Genomic DNA, 23,307 nt, shown 5'->3' on the forward strand with positions numbered 1-23,307 from the left:
CCTAATTCCTAAGCATAGAACTCATTTGGATTCTAAGTTTTTTTTTTGTCTATTTCTATATGTTGCCCTTATTTAAACTTCATTCTAAAGATATTTAGAAAAGAAAAATATTGATGTTAATGAGTTAGGAGATAACAAATGAGATCGATTATTTATTTGAAAAATGATTCTCTTAGCTAAAGGCAAATATTCTCATAATTGAAAAGATGTTGTTTTTGGTCTATTATTATATAATAATTCTCGAAATGAATTTACTAATCTAGAAAGTTCAGAAAGTGTGACAAGAGGATTAGGTAAAAGACCCGACCCGAACCCGGTATAAGAGACTAAAAAACCCACCCGGTAGAGCGTTCTAGAAACACTAGCTGAAATAAAAAGGGTGGAGTCATGTGTGTTTTCTAGTCTATCTCTCTCTCTCTCTCTCTACTGCAATTTTTAGGGTTTTTATCCTCCGAAAGTCTCAACCTTTTTTTTTTTCTTATCCTCAACAAACAAGGTATCATCACTCTTTTCTCCTTTACTTACCCACTCTTCCTCTTCACTCTCTATTAGGATTATAGAAACGGTTCACTACGAGAATTGAATTCAAAGGTTCGAACTTTAAGCGGATAAAGTAATTGGGTTTGCTCTGTAGCTGTTGGCTTTTGCGGAAATGTTTTGTGAATCTGGGAGTAATCTTCATTTTCTGTTTTCTATGTCTCAATTTCTACTAATTTAGAGTTTATATGTGTGTTTGATGGATGGATGGATAGCAGAAATGGCGGCTACGCAACTTACAGCCTCACCAGTGACTGTGTCAGTGAGGAGCTTAGCCTCGCTGGAAGGTCTAAGAGCTTCAAGTGTCAAGTTTACTTCTTTGAAACCAGGGACTCTAAGGCAGAACCAGTTCCGTCGTTTTGTTGTCAGAGCTGCTTCTGTTGTTGCTCCTAAGGTATTCGCTCTCGCTTCTTTTGTGTTGATTCTCATTGTTGTTTCGTAAGTTGGGTCTGTTTGTATGTGGAACTCATGTGAATTTTAGATTGATGTTTGTATGTTTAACCAATTCATTTTGATTGTTTTGGCCATTCGTCTTGTGTGTTAATACAATCATATCTGCTGATGTAGAAAGAAACGGAACTTAGATGCTTCTAGCTTTTCTTTTGCAAGCTTGATTTGTATCTTAATGGTGACTTGTGTTACGTTTGGATATATGTTTCTTCTCGTTTAGTTTTGACTTATAAATTTCTCTGTTTCGTTCTGGTTATTTACAGTATACTACAATAAAGCCATTGGGAGATCGACTGTTGGTGAAGATCAAGGAGGCAGAGGAGAAGACTCTAGGAGGTATCTTACTTCCATCCACAGCTCAATCAAAACCTCAAGGTGGTGAAGTCGTTGCTGTGGGTGAAGGAAGAACTATTGGGAAAAACAAAATTGATATCACTGTCCCTGTAAGCCTCACTACCCTTCAAGCCTTGCTTTTTTGTTTTGCTTTGTTGTTTGTTGATAAACTTATCTGAAATGCCTTCTTCTTTCTCCTGATGCAGACTGGAGCACAAATTATTTACTCCAAATATGCAGGAACTGAGGTCGAATTCAATGATGTGAAGCATCTCATTCTCAAGGAAGATGATATTGTTGGCATTCTTGAGACAGATGACATCAAAGATCTTAAACCTTTGAATGACCGAGTCTTTATTAAGGTTTGTCTCAAGTGCTTACCTTCACCAACTTAATATTGTTTCTGCCCGCAAGAACAGTGATAACTTCTGTTTTGAACTTTATGAGTTTAGGTTGCTGAGGCAGAGGAGAAAACAGCTGGAGGGTTGTTGTTAACCGAGACCACCAAAGAGAAGCCTTCTATTGGCACGGTAAGTGCACATGTGCTATTATGTCGAATCTGAGACTTCCTTAGTCGATTGATGTATTTCCTAGTTCAAACTCCAGTTATAATAATACATGTTCCCCTCTGCATTTTTGGGCAGGTGATAGCAGTTGGACCTGGTTCCCTAGACGAGGAAGGTAGCGTTACCCCCCTACCAATATCGACCGGAAGCACAGTTCTTTATTCCAAGTATGCTGGTAACGACTTCAAGGGCAAAGATGGTTCCAACTACATTGCCCTCAGAGCTTCAGATGTGATGGCTATACTTTCTTAGTTATTTTATGTCTTTGTAACATGCAACTTGTATCCCAATTGTGGAAATTTTTTTCGTAAACGGCATGAGCATAATTTGGAATAAAGACTTGAGTTGGAAAAGATGATTGTGTTTTTTATTTGCTGATCTCATGTTTTGCCTTCTTTAACCGTAGACTCGATTAGCATTTTAGTTACAAACGGTTTAAAATGATCAGTTGACTTGGTAGAAACTGTGACTCGCATCAAATGGAATCTTCTTGTAAACTTTAGTGGAAAATATTTTACAGGTAAATGCTCTACAGTGCCCAGTGGAAACTTGAGACGCGTGCTATCAAAGAGAAGTTATATTACAAAACGAAGAAAAAAAGAATCTTTGTCTGAGAGATCTTCTGCCTTCACCGGTTAAACGAGGTGGCTGAATTATCATCATAATGACCTCTCCAAGCATTGCCACTATCACCGCCACTACAAGCTTGATTAGTAACCGGCACACCCGCAAAATTACCATCCAAGCTCATCTGTTGAACCTCAGCTGATGAAAGGATCTTTATGCTCTGAACACAGTTTACAAATTCCCTGCAGAAATCAAGATTATAATAAAGGTTTTCAAAAAAAGATTGGCACTTCTAACGGTTTGATGTGTGAATGTAATTGCTCTGCACTTACTCCCATGGATCATCCCCGACGAGGAGGATGTCGTTTTCATGATCGACATAAACAAGTTTCCAGTCTGATGTTTGTGGATCTTCAAGCTGTCCTTCGATTCCAAACATGCGAGCTAGATCATGCCTCAACTCATCGTAACCTCTGTAACGGTTGACGTCTATTGATCTCCCCACCGAACCTCGCTTTTGCACCTGTAGGATAATCTACCACATTTGTCAAACCAAACAAATATTCCAAATTTCAACATGCAGGGATCAGAGTTAAGTCGAACCTTTGTATAAGTTCGCATTCGCTGAGTCTGAGCTGGCCACAGTCCAGCACCAAGAACTCCAGCATCGTTGACAGCCAAATCGTTTGAAATGGCGGGCACGTTGGGGACACCAAAAGATTGAGTTCTTACAGCTGAAGTAGACATTTCTGTGCCAATGTCATTTGTCACTCCTCCATAGTTTGAAAGCATGTTCTGAAGATCTTTCTGGGAGTCATATCCCCTCGAGAGCAACGTGTCAGGAACAAAGCCATTATCAACATTAGGTCCACCGAGCAAGCTGTTCCTGGAATCACCGTCAAGGCCAAAAGTTGGAGCCAAGAAGTTCTGTTGTCTGTTGTTGTCGCCTCCATCTAAACCGTAAGAAGTTCCAGAGGCAGATGCTTCTAGATGATGATCTGTTAAACTAGCTTTGGACTTTTGCTGACCCACGAGTTCTTGTTTTAGCCTCATATCGGATTTGCCGTAAAGATCCTGAACGAGATTACCAGACATATCAATCGCTGCATCAGGTATTAAGATCGCTGGCCCGCTTTGGCTTCTGTTGAGAAAGCCTGAAGACGAGATCTGACAGTTGTTGGTAGAAGGCGAGGTTGAAGAGGAAGGTGCATCTCCTCCATCTGTGATGCCTGAATAAGCTTTTACCCCTCCTCCAACAGGTGGGTTTTGTTTTTCCTGAGGCCGGTTCACCAGCATTTGAGGTGGTTGCAACGTCGATAAGCCATTGTTAGTGCAGGACGACGGAAACTGATGACCTTGAGAGAGAGCAGGCAACTGCTGGCTTTGCAATTGATGGTGTGGTAACTGAGACTGCGGCGAAAGAAACTGCTGCTGCTGTTGCTGTTGTAATCTCTGCAACAACTGAAATTGTAAATGCGGCTGTTCCAAGAGACTCTGCTGGAATATCTGTTGGGCCTGTGCCTGGTGAGCTTTCTGCTGCAACAGTGTTTGCTGATTCTGCCCCTTGAGACCAGGAGGCTGCTGCTGTTCTACTTGTCGTGGAAACTGCGTCTCTTGCGGCGGTACAGACATCAGATTGGATGATGACTTGCTGGTTTCAATTACATTACTCTGGCTAGTGCTCGCACCTAAATGGTGGTGTGCTTGTTGAGGCTGCTTAGACTGTTGTTGCAGTTGAAAGCTTTGATTAAGGGAGCTGGACGGAGGCGTGATGACACTGCTTGCCATCGATCCAGAAACTAGCTGTGGTTGCAAATGTTGTTGCGCCTGATGCTGCTGCGCTGCTTGTTGGCCACTGTAATGCTGATTCTGAGGATGCTGAAGTTGCTGCGATTTATGTTGTTGTACCTGTTGTGGCTGTTGTTGTGGATGCGAGTGAGATCGCAATGACTGCGTTCTCTGAATCTGTTGCTGTAACGGTTGTTGATGCTGTTGCTGCAATTGTTGTTGTTGTTGTTGTTGTTGCTGCTGCTGCTGCTGCTGCAACGATTGTTGTTGTTGTTGTTGTTGTTGAGACTGCGATTGATTGTTATTGCTGTGTTGTTGAGACTGCAATTGTTGTTGCTGCTGCAGTAACTGTTGTTGTTGTTGCTGTTGTTGAGACTGCGATTGTTGTTGCTGATGGTTCAAAGAGGAGTGCAACAATTGCTGCAGCTGCTGTTGTTGGGACAACGTAGTTGGTGGCTGAGGCAACTGGGACATTGGGGCTTGAGAGTTCGGTTTGTTATATTGGAGATTTGATGAGGACATCCCTCCTTGCGGCGTCTGAAAGCTCAGTAACTTGGAGGGATCATCAGTGCCACCAAGATTGTTGTGCAGTCCCGCGCTTGGCGATAGCATTGACGGAAAGAAACCTGGCTGTGCAGCAGCAGATGGTAACTGGCCGTTCTGTTGCTGCATATTCATCCACTGAACTAAACTCAGACCAGGAAATATCGTACTCGAAGCGTCTTTCATCTCTGAGCTATTATCAAGCCATGGCATTGCTCTCTTCAGTGCAGACTCCATGTCAGTCTCATCATCTGCAAGAGCACCAGGGTTTCCGTCCTTAAGGAGATTCAAAGATGTTGCGTCGAAATGAAAATGGTACAAAGATTTTACCTGGCATTCCAGGTTGCCCTCCAAACCGAGGTCGAAAAAATGGAGGAGGACATATGTAGAAAGGAGTTAAAACCGGTTCAATGTCCCAAACTGAAACTCGACTGGGCCGATCACCAGCAGCTGACTCATCCCATCCAATCTTTAGCAGACACAGAAACAAGGGTTAACTAAAATGAATGGTGCAAATGTATCAAGAAAGACAAATCTGGCATTCATCATGAGTTTTACTTTCAAACTACCTGAAGATTCCGCCACTGAGAGTTTTTCCATCTCACTGGATCAAGATCACTGATACCGGTAACTGTACCCATATACCGACGAACTCCACATTCTTCTGTCTCAAATATCATCCTAAACCGCATACCGAGGGAAACCTGAGCGTACATTGCTTTGGTATACTTGGCTAAAGGAACCACAAACTCAGCGGGAGCAGCCCTGCAAAAACTCGGTTGTGATTCTCTCAGCAATTGCCTTGAAACAAAGTATATAGTAAGGTTAATGGAGGCAAAAAGGAAACATAGATCCGCCACCTTGGGTTGTAGAAAATGGTGAAAGGACTGTTATTAGCATTAGCATGAGCTGCTGCAGCAAGAACTCCGATGTGCATGCTATCGCTTGATATTACAGATGAAGAAAGCGCAGGCTGTTGCCTATTTGCACGTCTTATACCCAACAGAAGTTGCGCCTTTCCATCTCTTAATTGAAAGTGAAAAGGAGTTAGCATCTTTGACAAATAAATACCGAAAAGAGCCATTGGCACATTGAGATTGATATATACCTTATAAAAAGAACAGAGTCTCCAGCAAAGAGCCTTTTCGTACTGACAAACACACTCCAGCCTGTAGTTAGCAAGTGCCTTTTTGGTTGACCTGATAAATATCAACATATGGGAAAAACCTAAGAACAGGTTTTACTTAAGCCAAAATTGATTGAATAAGTTGGAAAAACCTCGATAAATATGTCTGAAAGTCCATGTGCTGTCGTGAATATCCTTAGCAACAAGCTCCTGACAAGGTGGTTGCATGGAGAAATCCTAACAGAATATTGCCAACAATGTAAGAAGCTAATGCAATAAAGAGATCCTAATTATCAGATATATAATAAAGCATTGTATATACACCAGAGCAGGAAAGATTTTCTCAGCTGCTCGTCGAGGTACAGAAAATCCACCGTGAGTACTTGTGTCACTCGCTGTGAGGGTTTTGCAGAAAAATTCGTTTGGTTGTCTGTTTAGCTTAAGACCCATGTCAGAAGCAAGCAATGCATCTCTGTCATACTGTTCAACAAAAATGCTCAGAACAATTAGTCCCTACTCCTCAAATACACTGAAGAGTATTTTCAGTGAAAAGCAGCAACCTACTTTGTTTACTGGCTGAAGAGTCATCTGCGCATACACCTCATCCGTCTCAGGATCAGCCTGGTTTATAATCGACAATCAGATGTTAGAGATGTAAATGTAGAGACCACTATTGATAATTAAAGATATCATACATTCAAAGTAACATTATGAAGCATGCAGATGAGTTTGGAAGGAAGATTTGGGTAACTCGGTATGCAATCAGTCTGCTTCTGCATTGAAGCCGCGACCTAAAGAAATAGGAAAAGGAAAGACAGCAGCATGAAATTTCCAATCAGAGGCTCATTCTTGATCAGCCATGAATTAATACCAAACTTTTATGGAACAACATACTTGCTCACTGTGACCTTGAGGGAAGTAAACAACAAGACTTCCTGCTGGAGGCAACGAAATCAGTGGCCCAGCACAAGCGTGCCATAATTCTGAGTTTATATTTCTCCTTTCCCCTGCACTCACACAACATCAAAGCTGTGATTACTTCAAATATCTGGTATCCTCCTTCAGTTACTACTATCAGAGAGAAATGCAGGGGCTTGGATGACTCAATACAATAGTTACTTAGCTTAGTTCTAAAGCAGATTATATGCAAAAATCAACTCAATTACACATGTTCAGGAACTCTCAACAAATCCAGCAATGAGTTTCTACTAATAAAGGATTTAGAACTTTTAATCAAATACTAGAAAACACAAACCTTCAACGGGATTCGGAGAAACTCCATTTGATGAAGGAGCTTTCATGATTACTGATCTTTTTTACTCCTAAAGTTTCTCTAGAAGAAATAAAACCCGATAAAAATAGTAATCTCAAATCTGAGCTTTATACAAAGCTGAGCTCTTTACGTGAGAGCTTCATCTTCAGCTTACACCCTTAAAACCCCTAAGCTTTTCACTCCAACACAAAGTGAATGGAAAACAAAGTTCTTTTTTTTCAAGCTCCACTCTTGACAATCCAAGTTACCGCAGGAAAAAGAAAAAAGAAGTCGTTAATCCGAAATGAGGACTCCAAGATCTCTGCTATTTAACTCCGACAGAGACTCCAATTCTTCGGAAATTTTAAGTATCTCAAAGAGATCAAAAGCCACGACTTTTCACACGCGGAATCTCCGGAGAGACAAAAAAAAAGGACCTTAAAAAAAAAAGATTCCTTTTTTTTTTCTTCTCAACGAACGAGGCTCTTCAACTCGAGTCAGATGATTCAGAAAGAGAAACCCAGAAACCAGAAGAAACCCACACAAGTTTTACTTGATTCAGCTGCTTTCCTTTCTTGGCGCATCAAAGAGAGAAGGGTTTCTATAAAAAGAAAATCTGGGAAAATGGATTCGAAAGAGAAGAAGCAGAATCGAAAGGTAAGAAAGAGATTAAGACAGAGAGAGCTCAAGCGATAGAGAGAAAGAGCATCAGAGTTGTCGGAAAGGGATGATCAGCGAGACCAGGACAACTACCAAAAGGTCTGCTAAAGGCACAGGAACAGCTTTTTCATCTTCCTCCTTTTCTTTCTTTTCTTTTCCTTCTCGTTTTTATTTTTCTTTTTCTTTGTTTGGGATATTTATTTATTATTATATTTATGTTTAGTAATAATAATGCTCATGAAGCCGACATATTCACTAGCAAACTGGCCACGATAAATTTCTTAAACATTATTGTTCTCTACAAAAAAAAAAAGAAAAAAAAAATTAGTGTTATTTTCTCTGAAAAACTTTGATGAGTGTTTGTCATTAAGGTTTATATTTGTTGTACAATTTAAGAGATGTAAAAATTTGTGAACCCAAAAAAAAGAGAGAAAATTACTAATTTGACTAGCAGCTATTTTTATCAAAGTGCATTAATATATTTTTGGTAGTTTCTGAAAATTTTGTATTTCATTTTACTAGTTGAGATACATTTTAGGATTAATAATTCAATAGAAAATTATCTTCTGATTTTCGATATTTTGTTAATTAAAGATAATCGTTTAGAAAGTCTGTGAAGTTTTATTAGGTTCTATAGGAGGATGAAACATATATTTTTTTAGTAATGCAATGTATAGTCAATGTGTTTCTATATCTTTAATTTATAATTTATATAAAGCTATCAAATTGTAAATTAGGTTTAGGAATACAAGAGTTTTTATGATACTAATAAATAGCAAATGTTAGTATTTATTTATGTTAGAGATTTAACTGAAAATAAATTCTTCAATATATCTTTTATTTTTAATATTCGAAACTTTTTTTCTTGGATAGTTGAGAGATCAAGAGCCGATTAATTAGTATTAACATCAGTGTTCTCGTTAGCCTAATTTGGTAGTAGTTAATTTTAGGGTTGTCATGTTAATAAGAAGCACATCATGTGATTCATGTTTTGGATGTGGATGAAATATTGCTTTTTAACATACAAGAAGAAGAAGATAAAACTTATATGGAAATTTATAGTATACTGTTTATGAAGCAACATGTTGATAAATTGATATACGTTGGTCGATGCTCTACAATTATAAATTTGATCCCTCTTTAATCTTTTAAATCTCTACCATTGTACCATATCAGGAATAAAAAAAAAAAAACCTCGATGATAGTATATGATAATAAACGGGTCTGATTGGTAATGTATATAAAAATGTACAGAAAAACTGTAAGGTTAAGCTGTAAACTTTTACGGAATAGTGCAAAATTGTAAGAAAGAGCTGTACATGAAAACTGTACAAATAAGCTGAGTGTAAAATTTTTAATAAAAATATTAGTTAAGTTTTTGTGATTGGTAAAAATACAAAGCCGTACCACTTGTACCGCTTTGTTTTTGTCACCAATCACACCCAACATACTCGAAACTGAAAATTACACATATATGTACATTCAACCAACACTAATTCCAAAGTGGAGTAAATAAGAGATAGAGTCACCTCCAAGTCTCCAACTTGTGCGTTAAATATTAGCTTGTTTAAGAATAACTCGAATATAAACCATACATATTTTACAAATCACAAACTGTTTGGTTTGAGGCCTCATAAGTCGCTTTGTATACTACTAGATACTAAACTTCAAGATTGGCCTCTGTAAAGTGTTAACAGTTGAAATGACCCCCCAAAAACAAAAATCAGGGACCTCTTTGTTAGTTTAGGTTTCGATCCAAAACTTTATAATGGTTACAAAATTACTAGAAATTATAAAAACTTATAATGAATGGATGTCAATTCAAATAAGTGGCAGCGAGTAGCGACATGATGTCCCTTAGCAATAAATGCGTGAAGAGTGAAGACAGACGTTTTGAAGATTGGATGAATGTAAAAAGACCTTATAAAGTAATTTTGTGGCCTAAAAAGAACTCCCAGTTATTCTTTTTTGTTTCGTTCGTAGTTCTGTTATATATTACAAAAGTACTAGCAAACGATTGAAATTTATTATGAACTCCAAACTATGACTTCAATATGTTGGAACTATAACAGAGTCCAAGATTCTAGGTCGTGTTCAGTGCCGAGGAGAGCAAGAGATATGTGACGCACGACGCGTTTCAGAACCGTTTCTATGTGTCCAAGATCTATATGATGTCCGCACTCGGAGGAAAGTGGACAAGCTTGTCCAAACTCATATTTTAGCCGGTTTTAATGATTTGGACATTTAGTGTTAGTATTATACGAATCTGTAACCACAACACGCACACTGGAGTTAGATGGATTATCAGACATCTCTTAGGAAGTTTCATTACCACCAGTGACCAGACTAAAGAAACTCGAATTTTTGGATTTAAGTTATACAATGTTTACTATTTTTTATGCAATTATTCACCAAAGCGGTATATACCGCTAAAATACTTTAAGACAATAATAATAAAGAAGTATAAATAGATACATTTTTATTTAATTATAATCTATTTTTCTATAGTTATATATTTTTCTGATATGATCTTAGATAGATACACTCTTGATTTAAATTTAATTTATAGAGAAAACAAAATCCATCACTGCTTGTATTCTAAAGCGTACTGTACTGGGATAGTTGACTACTAGATTGTAAGAGAGAGTTGTGGGTTAACCGTTTGACGGGTTCAGTCTTTTCTTTACTTTTTGTGGGTTTATATATGTTCCCTTTGTCGAATATTCCAACTTCCTGATAAGTTTATTTTCTCTTCACTATTAAAAAAAAAAAGAAATAAACAAAAATTAGAGAAGGCCCTCTCTCACAGCAAATCCCACCTGACGTGGTCACACTCCCACCCCATTTTTACATTGGCTCAAAGTGTTTGGTGGATGACATGAGCTGGTTTGCGCGACATCTCTTTCGCCGTGGACCTGGATTAGTCAAATCTATTTAAAGAAAAATACATTTTACAAACTTCCTTGAAATTTAAAGAAAAACGTTGTTTTCAAACTATCCTAACATGCGTTATCTTATTCATTTCCATACACCACATCATCAACAACAGTAATATACTCCCTTCATTTATTAAATTCCATATTATGTGATCGTTTCACATACATACAATATCAAATTTAATTACATTCTACTGAATATACATGGGTATATATGGGTGAATTAGGAGATGAAACATCCTAGATGTTTATAGGTATTTGAGTTAATTATGAAAGGAGGAAACTAAGATCTTCGTCGTGATGAACAAGCATCAAATGATTCAAGGGACACAAATATTCTTTTATTGATATCGTTAAAAAGTTAGTTCAAAATGCTGAACATAATTGGAGAACAAGATAAAATAAAGTTAGTTCAAAATGCTGAACATAATTGGAGAACAAGATAAAATACGTATGTAAACCAGTTAGTGAATTCTTATTGAGAAAAATGCCAACCCTTGTTCTGTGCTTGTTCCTCCTGCAACCTTAACGACTTAATTATTATGTCATGTTGGTTATGGGCCGTCTTGCTGGGCCTGGTTTCTCACGAGCTTGGTCAAACATACACACACTCTTACGTTATCAATTTCTTATATCGATTTCAGTTTCATACCAAGACAAAATCACATGACGTACGAGAGTGTTACACAACTTACAAAGTTACAAGTCTATCTTTCGATCGAATCTCAACGGATCCATAAGACCATATAGTGACAGAGTAGATTAAAAAATCATTTCAAAAACTACTTAAAAGGACATTGTCTAATTTCAAAAACTCATTTTTATATATAGTAGAGATTTTATATATAACTTGCAATTAAGACACACGAATAAAGAAACCTAGAGAACACACAATTTAAAGACCGTCCATTAGAACGATCTAGCTCATTTTTAACATCAAAGATGTACGACATGGGGTTTGCCACGTGTCTCATCTAGCTGGTTGATCATGTAAAGCGCGTTGCTCGTAACCCTCGCCACCTTGGTCATCCACTGCTTCACCTCCGTTTTGATTTCACCGTCGATACCTTGAAACCCATCAAGACACGTGTCTTCATCTGTAAGCGCAGCGCTAGCCCACGTCTGTGCATTGCTCATCTGCCACCGGAACTCCTTAGCCGAACCGCCTGAGACGCGGAGATGCTTCAAAACGCCGAGCGTACGGCTCAGCTCGTCCACCGAGTCTCCAATCATCTCCACACAGTCCACGAGTGCCCCTTTCTCCAGTTTCTTCTTCTTCCCCACCGAGTCTCTCACCGCCGCAAGCTTCTTAGCTGCGCTTTGTGCGTGGGAGAGGCTGATTTTGACGGCTGCTTGAGCTAAATCGCGGCTGTTGGTGATTGTTGGGCCGGAGTAAGATGAAAGAGTACGGACGCATAGTGATGGGTAGCTCGCGTGTTCGCAAGACGAGTGTACGATGTCTTCACCACCATTATTATGTCGACCATGTCCGGTGGTGGCAGCTACAATGACGGTGAAGACAATGGCGGCGATGAAGTGTTTATGTGAAGGAGCCATAACTTCTCTCTCTCTCGGCTTAGACTTTGAGTGAGAGACCACAACTAGGGTTATGTCTGTAAATGAAAAGGAGAGTAGTCGGTAAGAAGAATTTAAAGCCGTAGGTCCGTGAAACATTACTTAATTACCCTCAGATATTTCCTACATTTTTACGTGTGTACGTACAGAGTATAGGGGTAAGAAAGTGAATGGGGAGCATCTCTTTCATTATGGGGGAAATGTGTAAAATTTAATGCACCGCATTTTACAGAACAGAGAGAGACTAGCGAATCCAGCGCAAAAACAAAAAAAAAGACTGTCCATTTCCATTGCGTATACATAAACTGATAGCAAAATTTTGATTATAAAACAATATAAGTAACAAACAATACGAAAAAGAACAAAATTTGTGAAATTATTGGCGGACTGGGCACCAATGCCCAATTATTTCTAAAGAGGTTTCATCAGAAGTTTGGGTCCACATTTTTGTTATGAATTGACAAAAGAGCTTTCAGAGACAAAATCTTTATTTGCCATTAATTAAAATGGCTGCCACAGTTCTTTGCTTCACTCTTTATAGTTTGTATCATATAATTTGAATTTAATTACTATACTACATGCAATATTAAAACGAGTTAATCTTCATTCAAACTTTTTAAAAAATTGAATTATGAAAACAAACTGCATACATATTTGTTATTAAAAAAAAAATACTTCAGTTGGTAAATTAATTAGTAATTTGCTATATCAAGTACACCAAAATATATATGCTAAGTTTTTTTGCCTCTAGGAAACTTTAATGATGCTTTCCTAGAAGGACCCACTTAAACGAAAATGTCACATCTTCGTATGTTTATTATTTTGGAGATCCAATTATACATAACGTGAAGTCTAATGAGTGAAAGTTAGTTAGTGGTCTTAAGCTAGCTAGCAGCCTCTTTGGTCTGCGGATGACAAGTCGACAATGTTATTGGATACCACTTTTTTCACCATATCGAATGTTTAAGAGGTTAAGCCGTTAAGGGCCGTGTGATGATCGAAATATCCTAATATATAACTTCAGCAAATGATTCTGAAAATTTGTCTTCCACAAACATCTCCACAACGTCACTTGCATCAGAAAGTTAACATTTATACATGTAAAAAATTGGTAAAATATACTTCCATCTTTTAATACAAATCTTGAAGGTGGTAAGTACTAAATAGTAGCCCTGTTCGAACCTGGCCGAGTTTAAAAACCAAGCCTGAACTGAACTAGACTTGTGTAAAAGAATACGTGGATCTTGCGGGTTCTACGCCAGCCTAGACCAGGATGGCCCTAGCAACACAAACAAATACACATATGTGCAGGAGTCAAGTTTTGATGGGCTTAAAAAGTACATGCTTGTTATCAATTTTAGATTGGCCAAACCAGCAAGCAAACATACAGTAACTTGGAATCAACAATTGAATATTCTCTTCTAGTTCAAGCGATCCTTCATTCCTTGGTCCTTATGTGAAATATTATTATTTACAAGTTGCAACTTAACCAACAAAAAAAATACATTTCAAACAAACAATTAAAGTTTCCAAAATAAGGAACTACTCTAAATTTAGACAACTCCGGCCGTTACTCGTTCTGTTGTCATCCCATAACCTTACGACATTTCCGTTAATCACCGTTAAATCCACGTAACGATACCAACTGTCATCACCATTTCTCATCCTCACCACTCCTTCCCATTTCCCCCACCAATCTCCGCCACAATCACCCAAACCTCCTCCGTAGTTACCGGTAACGGCCGTTAACTCTCCGTCGATACACCTCCCACGGTCACTGTCAACGTCTACTTCGTAGTACATCGTCAGTTTCTTCCCCTTCGTCTCTCCGTCATCGCACGTTAACATCTCCCTTTTCGTAACCGTTTCTTTCACTCGAGCAACCGTTTCTTTAACCGTAGCGGTTATTGATTGCGGCGTTTTCGTAACCGTTTCTTTAACCGGATCGGTTCTTGATTCCTCTAACAAGACACATGCATGGCCGTCTCCGTCTCCGATGGTGGTGACTCTGATCCTCCAGAAGCTGACGGCGGCAGTAACTACAGCGATCCATGTCCAAACGTTGTTGACAACGGCGAAAACACCGAAGCTAGCGTATTGAAACGCCAAAGCCTCTAATGGAGATTCCAAGGTCGCCATCTTAATAATTTGTTATACTTTTTTTTTTTTGCCAATTTGGAATCCGATAAGCAAAATATAAGAATGGTTCCAAGCGGTTATATAAAGGAGGAGGAGGAGAGAGAGATGATATATGGACCGTTGGATGAAGAGCAAGTTGAGTTAGGAAAGGTAAAGCCGTTGGATTGGATGTCAATGTGCAAGTTGAAGTATGAATATTTTGGGTAGATGCTGAGAATCGAGAGCGGAAGATGCCTTTTGTGTTGAAGGAAGATGCGAATAGCCCGATGAGTTATTCCCCACCCCTCGAAAATTTAATAATACTAGAAAACAAAGAATTGTATAACAAACCTAAACAACACTTTCGATACGACTCTCTTTATTTTTTGTTGTTGTGTGCTTATTATGATTGTGTGCATGACCGATGCAATATTTACTAGGTGGAGGATGTTCCGTGTTCGTCCATCACTAAAATTAATAAAAGAAAATTCATTATAGATATATATCTTGAATATTGGTATTTCAGAGAGTGAAATAATTGGTTCACAATAGCTCTGAGCACCTCCATCAGAACGATGGGCATGCTCTTATTGGGTAAACGTTGGTATTTTGGTTTTTTTTTTTTTTTTTTTTTTTTTTTTTTTTTTTTCTAATAATTAGAAATACAATGAGTCAATGTCCAAATTACATCCTCTTCACTTTAGACACTAACTATCATCTTTATTTAGCCACCACACTTTTAAAAAAATTAATTTCTATATCATCATCTTCTATATATTTCTTCGGCGCACATGTTATGATTTAAGTCTTTAACCAATAAATACAAATTATTCGACCATGTCATAAAATGTGATAACAGATAAATAGATTTAGTCCCATGGAATGGATTTGTATTAAATATTACTATGTAAAACCAAAATCAAAGTTTATAAATTCAAAACATACTTTTCAAGTTTCAACACTAAGTTAAACCTAGTTGTGTATTATTAGTAAACGAAAGAGAAAAATCTTTCTACCAAAGAAAAAAAACGAAAGAACAAAAAATCTAACAAAATACTAGCTAACTTTTTTTTTTTGCTAAGCAAAATACTAGCTAACTTACAGAGACCAATCCTTTAAGCCCGTTAGACTTATTCCAAATCTAAACGTAACACACTAAACCAACAGTATCTTAAAACAAATTTCCAAATTTCCATCAAAGAATGTAATGAAAGTATCTTAAAACAAATTTTATTCTTAATTTTGAAAAAGTGAAATTAAGAACTTCTTAAAAAACTTTAATATTTTATAGGTCTATTGAAAGTTGTTAAATTTGAAGTTCTTGAAAATATTTTTTTTTGTAATTGTAAATTATTATGGTATTTTGTTTAAATTTATACTTTTAAAAACTTAAAAATAATGCATTCAATAAAAGTTTAAACAAACATGGCATAAAAGAATAAGAAAAAAGGTGTGGAGCTGAATAATCCAAACTCCACATTCTCATGCTATGCCCTTTTGCGAGAAGAGTTTGGGAACTAGCACCAGCTGCAAAGCTTCCCTCAAGTCTGAATCTCGGTGGCAGCAAAACTTCCAATTTGTAAGAAGAACATGCAGTTTTAAAAACCAAAACATGAAAGTATTCAGAATAAAAACTGCAGTTTTCAAAACAAAAACCTGCAAGAACACTAAACAGAACCTGCAGTTTTTAAAATCAAATCCTATAGTTTAAAAACCAAAACCTGAAAGTATTCAAACCAAAAACTGCAGTTTTTAAAACCAAAACCTGCTTGAACAAAAAAAACAGAAACTGCAGTCTTCAGTCATAGTGACCGGATCCAAAAACACAAAGTCAATTCATCATCCATTGTTAAACTGCTACCAAAGAAGCAAAGAAACTCTCACAGTCTTCAGTATTAGTGATCGGCTTTGTGTTTTTGGATCCTTTCTTAGGCTTCTTCCATTTCATCATATTGGTTTTACAAAGGTTTAATTATAAGAAAAAAGGATTCAAACAATTGTTTACTCCACCAAATATCATCAAAACTCAACAATAGCCGTCTAAACAAAATACAAAATCAAATATCACAAAATCAAAGGCTAGTTCCAATATCATCTAAAAGATGAAAATTTACTCACTTAATCTCTCTTAGAACCTTGACACGCTTCCTGACTGTCGGAGTCAAGTTCATAAGGACATCTGAGTGTTGTCCAGCCAAATTCTGCAACTTGTTCTGCAGCAAACACACAAATCAGAAAAATTGTACATAAGCTATTAAAAGGAACAAACTTTCAAACAATCAAATTAAGATGCAACAACAATCCTCAAAAGCGAAGAACGATTCATTGAACCCTAATTTCAATCACAACAAATAACCCTAATTCATCACCATCTACAAATGAAATCGGAGAGATTCTTACCAATGAAAACTGATTGAAACATCATTGAACCAAAGACTCTTATTTCGCCACTTGAATCGTCGCTGGTTGCACAGGCGATGGAGATGGTGATGACGACGGACAAAGGCGTTGGACCAGTCGCGAGAGAGAACGAGGGAAAAAAAATATATATATATATATTTTTTTCTCTCTAACCAATCAGGTGTCGACACAACCTCAATCCTTAGTGATCCTTAAATCTCTAACACAAAGATCGATTACTAGCAAAATTTGTTTTTTTTCATTAATATGATTTATTTTTTAACCTAAGCAACTCTTAAAATATTGCTAATAACCTTTGATAGAGATAGTCTTACTGTCTTGATAGTTTTTTACGGCCCATTTCAATAAATGTCTAATTGTAAGAAACTAAATTACTTGACATCTAAAAAATCAAAACATTTCACATGTGAGAAGATTTTGTCAAATCCATCCATAATCCACAAGGAAATACACCCACGTTGATATATATAACTCATCTTTAGATCTTATAGTACTAAATATATCCTATATAAAATATATATATATATATGAAGAAGGAACGTGAGAAAATAAAACAAAAGAACCTGAAAGGCGAAAGTGAAGGGATAGCCAACGAAAAAAAGAAAATCTTAAAAAGAAAAAGATCCTGCGAGAGAGAATCAATGAAACTATAAAAATCCAAATAAAGGCAATCCTTAATTTCTCCCAAAATCCGCTTCTCTCTAATTCGTTTTTAATTTCACCCCACCAAATATTTAGATTCTATATTAACTTTTATTTTGTTTGTTTTTCAGTTTTAATATTTTTTTTTGTTTAGTTTCAGAAGTACTTGAAAACATCTCTTCCTCGTATCATCGTCGTTTTCGAGCTCTCCGATAACAGAAAAAACCTATAAAAAAAAGATCCAAAGCGTAAAAAAAAACCAAAACGAAACCTTTGGAAGCTCCTCTTTTTGTTTGTTTGGTTGTTGCATGGTGTGTTTCTTCGTCGTGTCTTCTTCATAGCTAAAGAAAGCTTCGATTCGTTTTCCTCTTCAGGTAATAATTCTTTTATATATATTCTGATAATGTTTATACTTACGTAATTCACACGATTGCTTGTTTATAACTTTCAGGTTTTTTGTTTCCATCTGAATTGTTTTTAATTTTCTGTATATCCGGATCTAAATCTCGATTCAGTTTTTTCTTTATTAACTTTGTTCTTGAGATTTTTTTTTAATAAAAAAAAAACCCTTAAGGTTTGATGTTCTTGAGATTGATCTGATTTAAAGGGTTACAATAGATTCCATATTCATAAAAAAATTGGACTCTAAAAACATATTTCGGATTTGCAACGAATCTGCGAAAGAACATTCCTTGATAAAGACGTCTTTGGGATCTGCTTCTCTTGTAGATGTGCGTGGGTCCTCTGTTATGGCTGCTAATATTTATTTATTTAATCAGGAGCTATATACTTATATACAAATGTTTCAAATTGACCTAGGGGTCATAGAGTTTGTGTAATGTGTTTATTTCTTTGTTTTGATGCAACTTAGTTTGTGGTATTGTAAATGCAGCTACAAGGGAAGAAGAAGAAGAAGATCATATGTGACATTTGATCTCTCATTAACGAAAAGTGTGTGCGGGGTCTTTGTACTAACCATATTACTAGGCAGATGGATGAAAACAACACGGCAAAGTTAACCGGAATCAGGCAGATTGTGAGGCTTAAGGAGATATTGCAGAAATGGCAAACCGTAACGATAGGCCCCAAGTCAGATGTTCCTCCATTGGCAGCTGGAAAGCAAGCGGCCGAGATGATTGTACCGGCCATCAACAAGAGGCTATTAGAAGTAAAGAACGCTGACTCGGATGAGGAAAACTGTCAAAGCCCTGAGCCGCCTCATGATGTTCCTAAAGGGTATCTTGCGGTTTATGTTGGACCTGAGCTAAGGAGGTTTATCATACCGACAAGCTATCTCAGCCACTCCCTCTTCAAGGTGTTGCTTGAGAAAGCAGAGGAAGAGTTTGGTTTTGATCAGAGCGGCGCCCTCACCATCCCTTGCGAGGTCGAGACTTTCAAGTACTTACTTAAATGCATGGAGAACAATCCTAATGATCATCACCCTGATGATGATGACAACTCCGGTAAGCCCAAAGACCTCTCTCTTATCTAGAGCATCATACCAATGAACTCAAAATCCTGTTGGCCAAGTCAGCCTTAATCAGGCAGGACTGGGTTTTAAACCATGATGAATCAAGGCTAAAAACATGCTGGGCTCCAAATGGGCCTGTCACGCCTCTTAGGGATATAGTGGCAACCATACGCTTATGATCTTTTCAGCTCCATTAACAATCACAAGAGACTTTACAAATTGTTTGATGAGAAATCAAGCAATAGATTGGCCACTATATTGATTCTTGAGAAACTAGAGCATCACTGATGGTTTTGTCTTGTCTTTTGCAGATGAGGAGGCAGTAGCAGCAAAGGAAGAGTAAATACAAGTCAAGTGATAAAAAAAAAAAAAAAACTCCTATAACTTTTTTCTTTTGTTACCATGATTCTTGTTATCTTTTAATTAATCATATACTGATGGAAACTATTAGGGATGATAACTTTGGGGTGTAATTGTAAAATCAGGTTATTTTTTTTGTGTTTTCCTGGTTTTTTTCTTTCTTCTTCATTCTTTGTCAATGACGATATAAGTTTACTAGAGACATATATGTTAGATGTGAAAGGATTTGGTGGTCAAAGTGTGATACGAAATTAAACAAAAATATAACCTCTTGAACGAAAACATGTGCACATTTCTTGTCTTCTCGTCCATTGTTATTATCGAAAACGACTGTTATGTGTGTCAATCAAGTAGACTAGTGAATAATATGCAACAAACTTATATACTGTATATGGCATGGGGGTATATATATGGCTTGTGGTTGATTTTTTCAAGAACTTGTCGGATTTGGTGTAAATACTTTTTATTTAAGATTTTGAGGGGTTACATACATGGAGTGTAGTTGATTTGTCAAGAATTGTGTATATATATATATATATACTTTTTATTTTATTTTAGCTGAGGTATATATGGATTGTTGGATCACGATTAATTGTGAATACACGTAATTTAATATGTTGTTCAGTCTATTGGTAAGGGAAGCTCCAATTGTGTTCCCATGCCGCCATGCGGTAATGTTCTTGTGTGCGTGGGCATGTGGGGACAAATTAAGAGTATATATGTTACTTTGGAATATTTTTTTATCATACGTTTGGGAATTGTGGAACGTCATATATAAAACAGGAAAACATATGGATTAGTTTTACATGTGAATTTTTAGAACTAATTCTACTAAAAATGCAAAACCTTTTTACAACATGTCAGCATATCGTTTGAGAAAACGAAAATTATAGATGACGTAGTTCTTTTGTGGAAGATTAATTAATTCTGTGTTTCTTTTTTAAGAAGATAAATGAAATTTTACATTGACGACGAGGTGTCCGGACTCCGGAAGCCCCCTTCTCCCCTGCGTCAACCCTCATATTTCCTTTGTGAAATATTTTAAATACATATGGGGCCAATCAGTTTAAAATAAAATATAAGATGAATTGATTAGGGTTGAAATTTTGTAACCCGTGATTGATCTAGCTATTCCACGAAGTCCGTTTTACTCATTTGACCGACGTCCTAACTCCGAGTATCCAAATATATTGATCAACATTGACATTGCAATTAGTTTTATCCCGTACATATAAAAATTGATCATTCTTACATTACATTGCAAGTCAATGTTTACATATTAATACATTTATTTATCGGTTGTTGCATTGTTTAACAGAAAAAAAAATATATATATATATATATAACTTTTTAAAACGAAAGACTGTAAAGTATACGAAGTATAGAATATACAAACATAAATAAATCATATATTTCGGACCTAAATTAATTGTAAAGAAGTTAACAAGCGTAGAACTCGACGAGTTCGTGGACGGACTCGGGACGTGACTCGTCGGCGTCGGCGTTCTCCAGCATCCAAAGTAAATGCTCAAACAAGACAACTTCGCACGACACGGAGATGGAACCATCCTCGCTGCCGCCACAGCCACCATCCACCGCCGCTAGCTGCTGAAAGAGCGGGTGGCTGACTACGTCGGAGCTCACATGGTACGGTCGACGTGTTCGGCCGACGTAGACGGTTTGAAGATATTCAGAGGGAAATGCACTCACGGCGGAGGATCGGCCCTGATTGGCTGGAGCCGAAGATGGCTGGTTTGGCTTGGTGTTGAATGAGTTGAGCTTCTTCAAAACTGACTTCAACTTCATCAGTTTGTTTCCTCCTTTGGCCATTTTCGATTCGGTTTGGAGACTTTAACGCCGGAGATGTAAGTCGGAGTGAGTTTTTTCCGGTAAGAGATAGATAGATAGAGAGAGAGAGAGATGTCGATGTCGATGTCGAAGAGAGGAATGAGAATGGGGTTCTTTATATAAAGTTTATAGGGGTAGTTTCGTAGTTATCGTTTTTTTATTGTCCAATAGAAAATTTGTTTTTTAAAATTTGAGAACCCTCAGGTACCTTATCAACCGATTTCGAATAGCCAATAATCTATAAGTTTCCTCTATTTTTTGTTTGGGCAAATCTCTATAAGTAGCCTATAAGTTGCCAAGAGTCGGAAGCAATTATTCGAAAAGATTATGATTATGAATTAGAAAACTAAGAGCGAGTGTCAGACGCTAAAAGTTTTTTGCTTGTATATAATAAAAAAAAACTATGCAAATCCACATCACTCCAAAAGTTTTTGTTATGCCAGTCAACCATATACATCATCATTGCTCCATGATAATTTAACTAACGTTTTAACTACGTTGTGGTAAAGACCCTACGAAAGACTTCGAGTGTGTAAAACTATTATCTTGGTGGATGAAGTTTTGCTAAGTGTTGGATTTTCATCATCATTTTCTTATGGAGTTAAATTAGGATGGTAAAGTATCATGACGACTTTAGAATACACCCCTAGACTATATATATATTTTGATGCAATGTCTATACATATATCTTCAACGAATTTTCATTGTATTCATTTAAAAAATTTAATTGTACCTTTTTTCAACGAAATTTTATTGTTTATTTAATAATCACATTTTTCTTCTTATAATTTATGGAGTTCCCATTTTTTTCTCGTTTATATACAATGTATTATCTTTGAATGAAGATCATAACAATATAAATGAAAAATTGAACTTTATGTAATCACTTAATAATTATGATAAATTAATCCAACAACTAAAGGAGGTTCATGAACTTTAAAAGCGGCTACTTCTATTTTGTTAGGTAATTTGGCAAGTATCTAGACTATTATTTCTTCAGATTAAAAAAATTATCATCTTCTTTTTTCCTTACACATAACATGTTACAAGACACCTTTGTATTAAATTGCCAAATTTTTTTTGTCATTTTGTTGTGGTTAGATTAGAGTCCGACATTATTCTTTTATGCAATGTATTTATTATTTACGTTGTATTGGCCACTACTGTTACAGCATGTGAGTTCCGGAAGATTTGTCTCTCTTTTTTTTTACGTAAAAATGTTATCATAATCAGCCGACACAAGAGCATCAAATGTCTTTCTAATCATGTAACCAATGTATATATATTTAACATATTGGACCTCCTCCTAGTTTGTCTACTTATAATTATGAAAAAGTTTATCAATCTTCTTAATATATAAACAAAACTACTACGGCATAATATTAATTAGAAGTGAGAAATAAAAGATGGCGGAAGAGTCCAAGTAAAGATAATATAGAAGAAATTAAGATGAGAGTAACGACCAATTATAAATTTATTATAGATTAAATTTGTTAATGAAAATTTCAAGTCCAATATATGGGCGGACTCTTCACCTGCCAAAGCGTCAAGCTGTAGACGAACCGTTTAGACAAATACGACGGAGCTTATTTTCTTTCCGAAAAGGCCAAAACGTTCGTTGAAAGACTCTGGTTGTTGTTTTTCTCCTTCAAACTTCAAAGTAAGAATCAATTATCAACTCTTTCAAAAAAGACAAAAGATATTATTTTGGATTTTGCATTTGCGTTTACAATGTATATATCATGTCTGATGAAACATAAACTAATTTATGGTATACGGTGGTGATTGAGAATTTGTCATGTAGGTCAAAGCCAATATTGAGTTGAGTACTTCATGTTTTTTATACTACGGATATCCAGTTTTTTCTTTTTATTTCTTACAAGTTTCGAAGATTAGTATGAACCTTCACTATGAAACTCATGGTTAAAGAATATGACTTACATAAAATGTATTTTATGAGTATATATACCGTAGTTACAAAACGATGTTTGATATTCTAGTAATTTTACTTTCAAAACGTTTGTAAATTATGGCTAACCGCGTCGATAAAATATCACATCAGTATTCATAGTTTAGGTTCGCCATTGCAAAACATATATATAATCTAAACTTCT

The 23,307-nt window shown here is 36.5% G+C and overlaps 5 protein-coding genes, 1 long non-coding RNA gene and 1 pseudogene across 11 annotated transcripts; 2 read left to right on the forward strand and 5 right to left on the reverse strand.

The window, feature by feature from the left end:
• The first annotated feature begins 349 nt into the window (after window positions 1-349).
• Window positions 350-2,239, forward strand: LOC104736145 (20 kDa chaperonin, chloroplastic). 4 transcript variants are annotated; one of them, XM_010456078.3, is made up of 6 exons: window positions 350-496; window positions 753-931; window positions 1,251-1,430; window positions 1,527-1,682; window positions 1,773-1,850; window positions 1,965-2,239. In XM_010456078.3, the coding sequence occupies exons 2-6, from the start codon at window positions 758-760 to the stop codon at window positions 2,136-2,138; spliced, it is 762 nt and encodes a 253-aa protein (XP_010454380.1). In that variant the 5' UTR covers window positions 350-496; window positions 753-757; the 3' UTR covers window positions 2,139-2,239. The 4 variants fall into 4 exon arrangements, with proteins under 4 accessions (XP_010454380.1, XP_010454378.1, XP_010454379.1 ...); XM_010456076.3 differs by having other exon boundaries at window positions 756-931; XM_010456077.3 differs by having other exon boundaries at window positions 356-591; window positions 756-931.
• A 117-nt stretch (window positions 2,240-2,356) lies between these two features.
• LOC104736146 (auxin response factor 7) lies at window positions 2,357-8,163 on the reverse strand. Of its 2 annotated transcripts, XM_010456079.3 has the most exons (13): window positions 7,166-8,163; window positions 6,805-6,917; window positions 6,606-6,701; window positions 6,475-6,531; window positions 6,235-6,390; window positions 6,063-6,147; window positions 5,893-5,983; window positions 5,645-5,809; window positions 5,354-5,549; window positions 5,115-5,253; window positions 3,057-5,035; window positions 2,786-2,976; window positions 2,357-2,695 (listed from the first exon to the last, which is right to left on the reverse strand). In XM_010456079.3, the coding sequence occupies exons 1-13, from the start codon at window positions 7,209-7,211 to the stop codon at window positions 2,515-2,517; spliced, it is 3,495 nt and encodes a 1,164-aa protein (XP_010454381.1). In that variant the 5' UTR covers window positions 7,212-8,163; the 3' UTR covers window positions 2,357-2,514. The 2 variants fall into 2 exon arrangements, with proteins under 2 accessions (XP_010454381.1, XP_087338406.1); XM_087482280.1 differs by lacking the exons at window positions 6,063-6,147; window positions 6,235-6,390; window positions 6,475-6,531; ... (1 more) ...; window positions 6,805-6,917; window positions 7,166-8,163 and having other exon boundaries at window positions 5,645-5,807.
• A 3,400-nt stretch (window positions 8,164-11,563) lies between these two features.
• LOC104736147 (pectinesterase inhibitor 3) lies at window positions 11,564-12,384 on the reverse strand. The gene has a single exon (XM_010456082.3). It carries the CDS (start codon window positions 12,313-12,315, stop codon window positions 11,695-11,697), a length of 621 nt encoding a protein of 206 aa, XP_010454384.1. The 5' UTR covers window positions 12,316-12,384; the 3' UTR covers window positions 11,564-11,694.
• A 1,371-nt stretch (window positions 12,385-13,755) lies between these two features.
• Window positions 13,756-14,941, reverse strand: LOC104736148 (uncharacterized). The gene has a single exon (XM_010456083.3). It carries the CDS (start codon window positions 14,470-14,472, stop codon window positions 13,876-13,878), a length of 597 nt encoding a protein of 198 aa, XP_010454385.1. The 5' UTR covers window positions 14,473-14,941; the 3' UTR covers window positions 13,756-13,875.
• An 821-nt stretch (window positions 14,942-15,762) lies between these two features.
• LOC104736150 (uncharacterized) lies at window positions 15,763-16,983 on the reverse strand. 2 transcript variants are annotated; one of them, XR_015578529.1, is made up of 3 exons: window positions 16,852-16,983; window positions 16,570-16,664; window positions 15,763-15,998 (listed from the first exon to the last, which is right to left on the reverse strand). It is a non-coding gene; the product is annotated as an uncharacterized LOC104736150 (long non-coding RNA). The 2 variants fall into 2 exon arrangements; XR_759530.3 differs by having other exon boundaries at window positions 15,763-16,020.
• Window positions 16,984-17,410: 427 nt separating this feature from the next.
• LOC104736151 (protein SMALL AUXIN UP-REGULATED RNA 12-like) lies at window positions 17,411-19,583 on the forward strand. Its single transcript, XM_087482283.1, has 4 exons — window positions 17,411-17,539; window positions 17,675-17,888; window positions 18,407-18,977; window positions 19,297-19,583. The coding sequence occupies exons 3-4, from the start codon at window positions 18,506-18,508 to the stop codon at window positions 19,326-19,328; spliced, it is 504 nt and encodes a 167-aa protein (XP_087338409.1). The 5' UTR covers window positions 17,411-17,539; window positions 17,675-17,888; window positions 18,407-18,505; the 3' UTR covers window positions 19,329-19,583.
• A 994-nt stretch (window positions 19,584-20,577) lies between these two features.
• LOC104736153 (auxin-responsive protein SAUR76 pseudogene) lies at window positions 20,578-21,378 on the reverse strand (annotated as a pseudogene).
• Between the last annotated feature and the right edge of the window lie 1,929 nt (window positions 21,379-23,307).

Source organism: Camelina sativa, chromosome 13 (assembly GCF_030686135.1).
Source record: "Camelina sativa cultivar CO46 ecotype springtype chromosome 13, ASM3068613v1".
In the NCBI taxonomy this organism is placed as follows: Eukaryota; Viridiplantae; Streptophyta; class Magnoliopsida; order Brassicales; family Brassicaceae; genus Camelina; species Camelina sativa.

What these genes read in the sequence shown, in the direction of transcription:
- LOC104736145 (XM_010456078.3), top strand. Translation starts at nt 758, where the DNA reads ATGGCGGCTACGCAACTTACAGCCTCACCAGTGACTGTGTCAGTGAGG. An exon ending in ATGACCGAGTCTTTATTAAG is followed by an intron (nt 1,683 to 1,772) that starts GTTTGTCTCAAG and finishes TTATGAGTTTAG; the next exon opens with GTTGCTGAGGCAGAGGAGAA. An exon ending in AGAAGCCTTCTATTGGCACG is followed by an intron (nt 1,851 to 1,964) that starts GTAAGTGCACAT and finishes ATTTTTGGGCAG; the next exon opens with GTGATAGCAGTTGGACCTGG.
- LOC104736146 (XM_010456079.3), bottom strand. Translation starts at nt 7,211, where the DNA reads ATGAAAGCTCCTTCATCAAATGGAGTTTCTCCGAATCCCGTTGAAG. An exon ending in TTCATAATGTTACTTTGAAT is followed by an intron (nt 6,532 to 6,605) that starts GTATGATATCTT and finishes ATTATAAACCAG; the next exon opens with GCTGATCCTGAGACGGATGA. An exon ending in CTCAGTGGCGGAATCTTCAG is followed by an intron (nt 5,254 to 5,353) that starts GTAGTTTGAAAG and finishes TGTCTGCTAAAG; the next exon opens with ATTGGATGGGATGAGTCAGC.
- LOC104736147 (XM_010456082.3), bottom strand. Translation starts at nt 12,315, where the DNA reads ATGGCTCCTTCACATAAACACTTCATCGCCGCCATTGTCTTCACCGTC.
- LOC104736148 (XM_010456083.3), bottom strand. Translation starts at nt 14,472, where the DNA reads ATGGCGACCTTGGAATCTCCATTAGAGGCTTTGGCGTTTCAATACGCT.
- LOC104736151 (XM_087482283.1), top strand. Translation starts at nt 18,506, where the DNA reads ATGGATGAAAACAACACGGCAAAGTTAACCGGAATCAGGCAGATTGTG. An exon ending in TGATGATGATGACAACTCCG is followed by an intron (nt 18,978 to 19,296) that starts GTAAGCCCAAAG and finishes TGTCTTTTGCAG; the next exon opens with ATGAGGAGGCAGTAGCAGCA.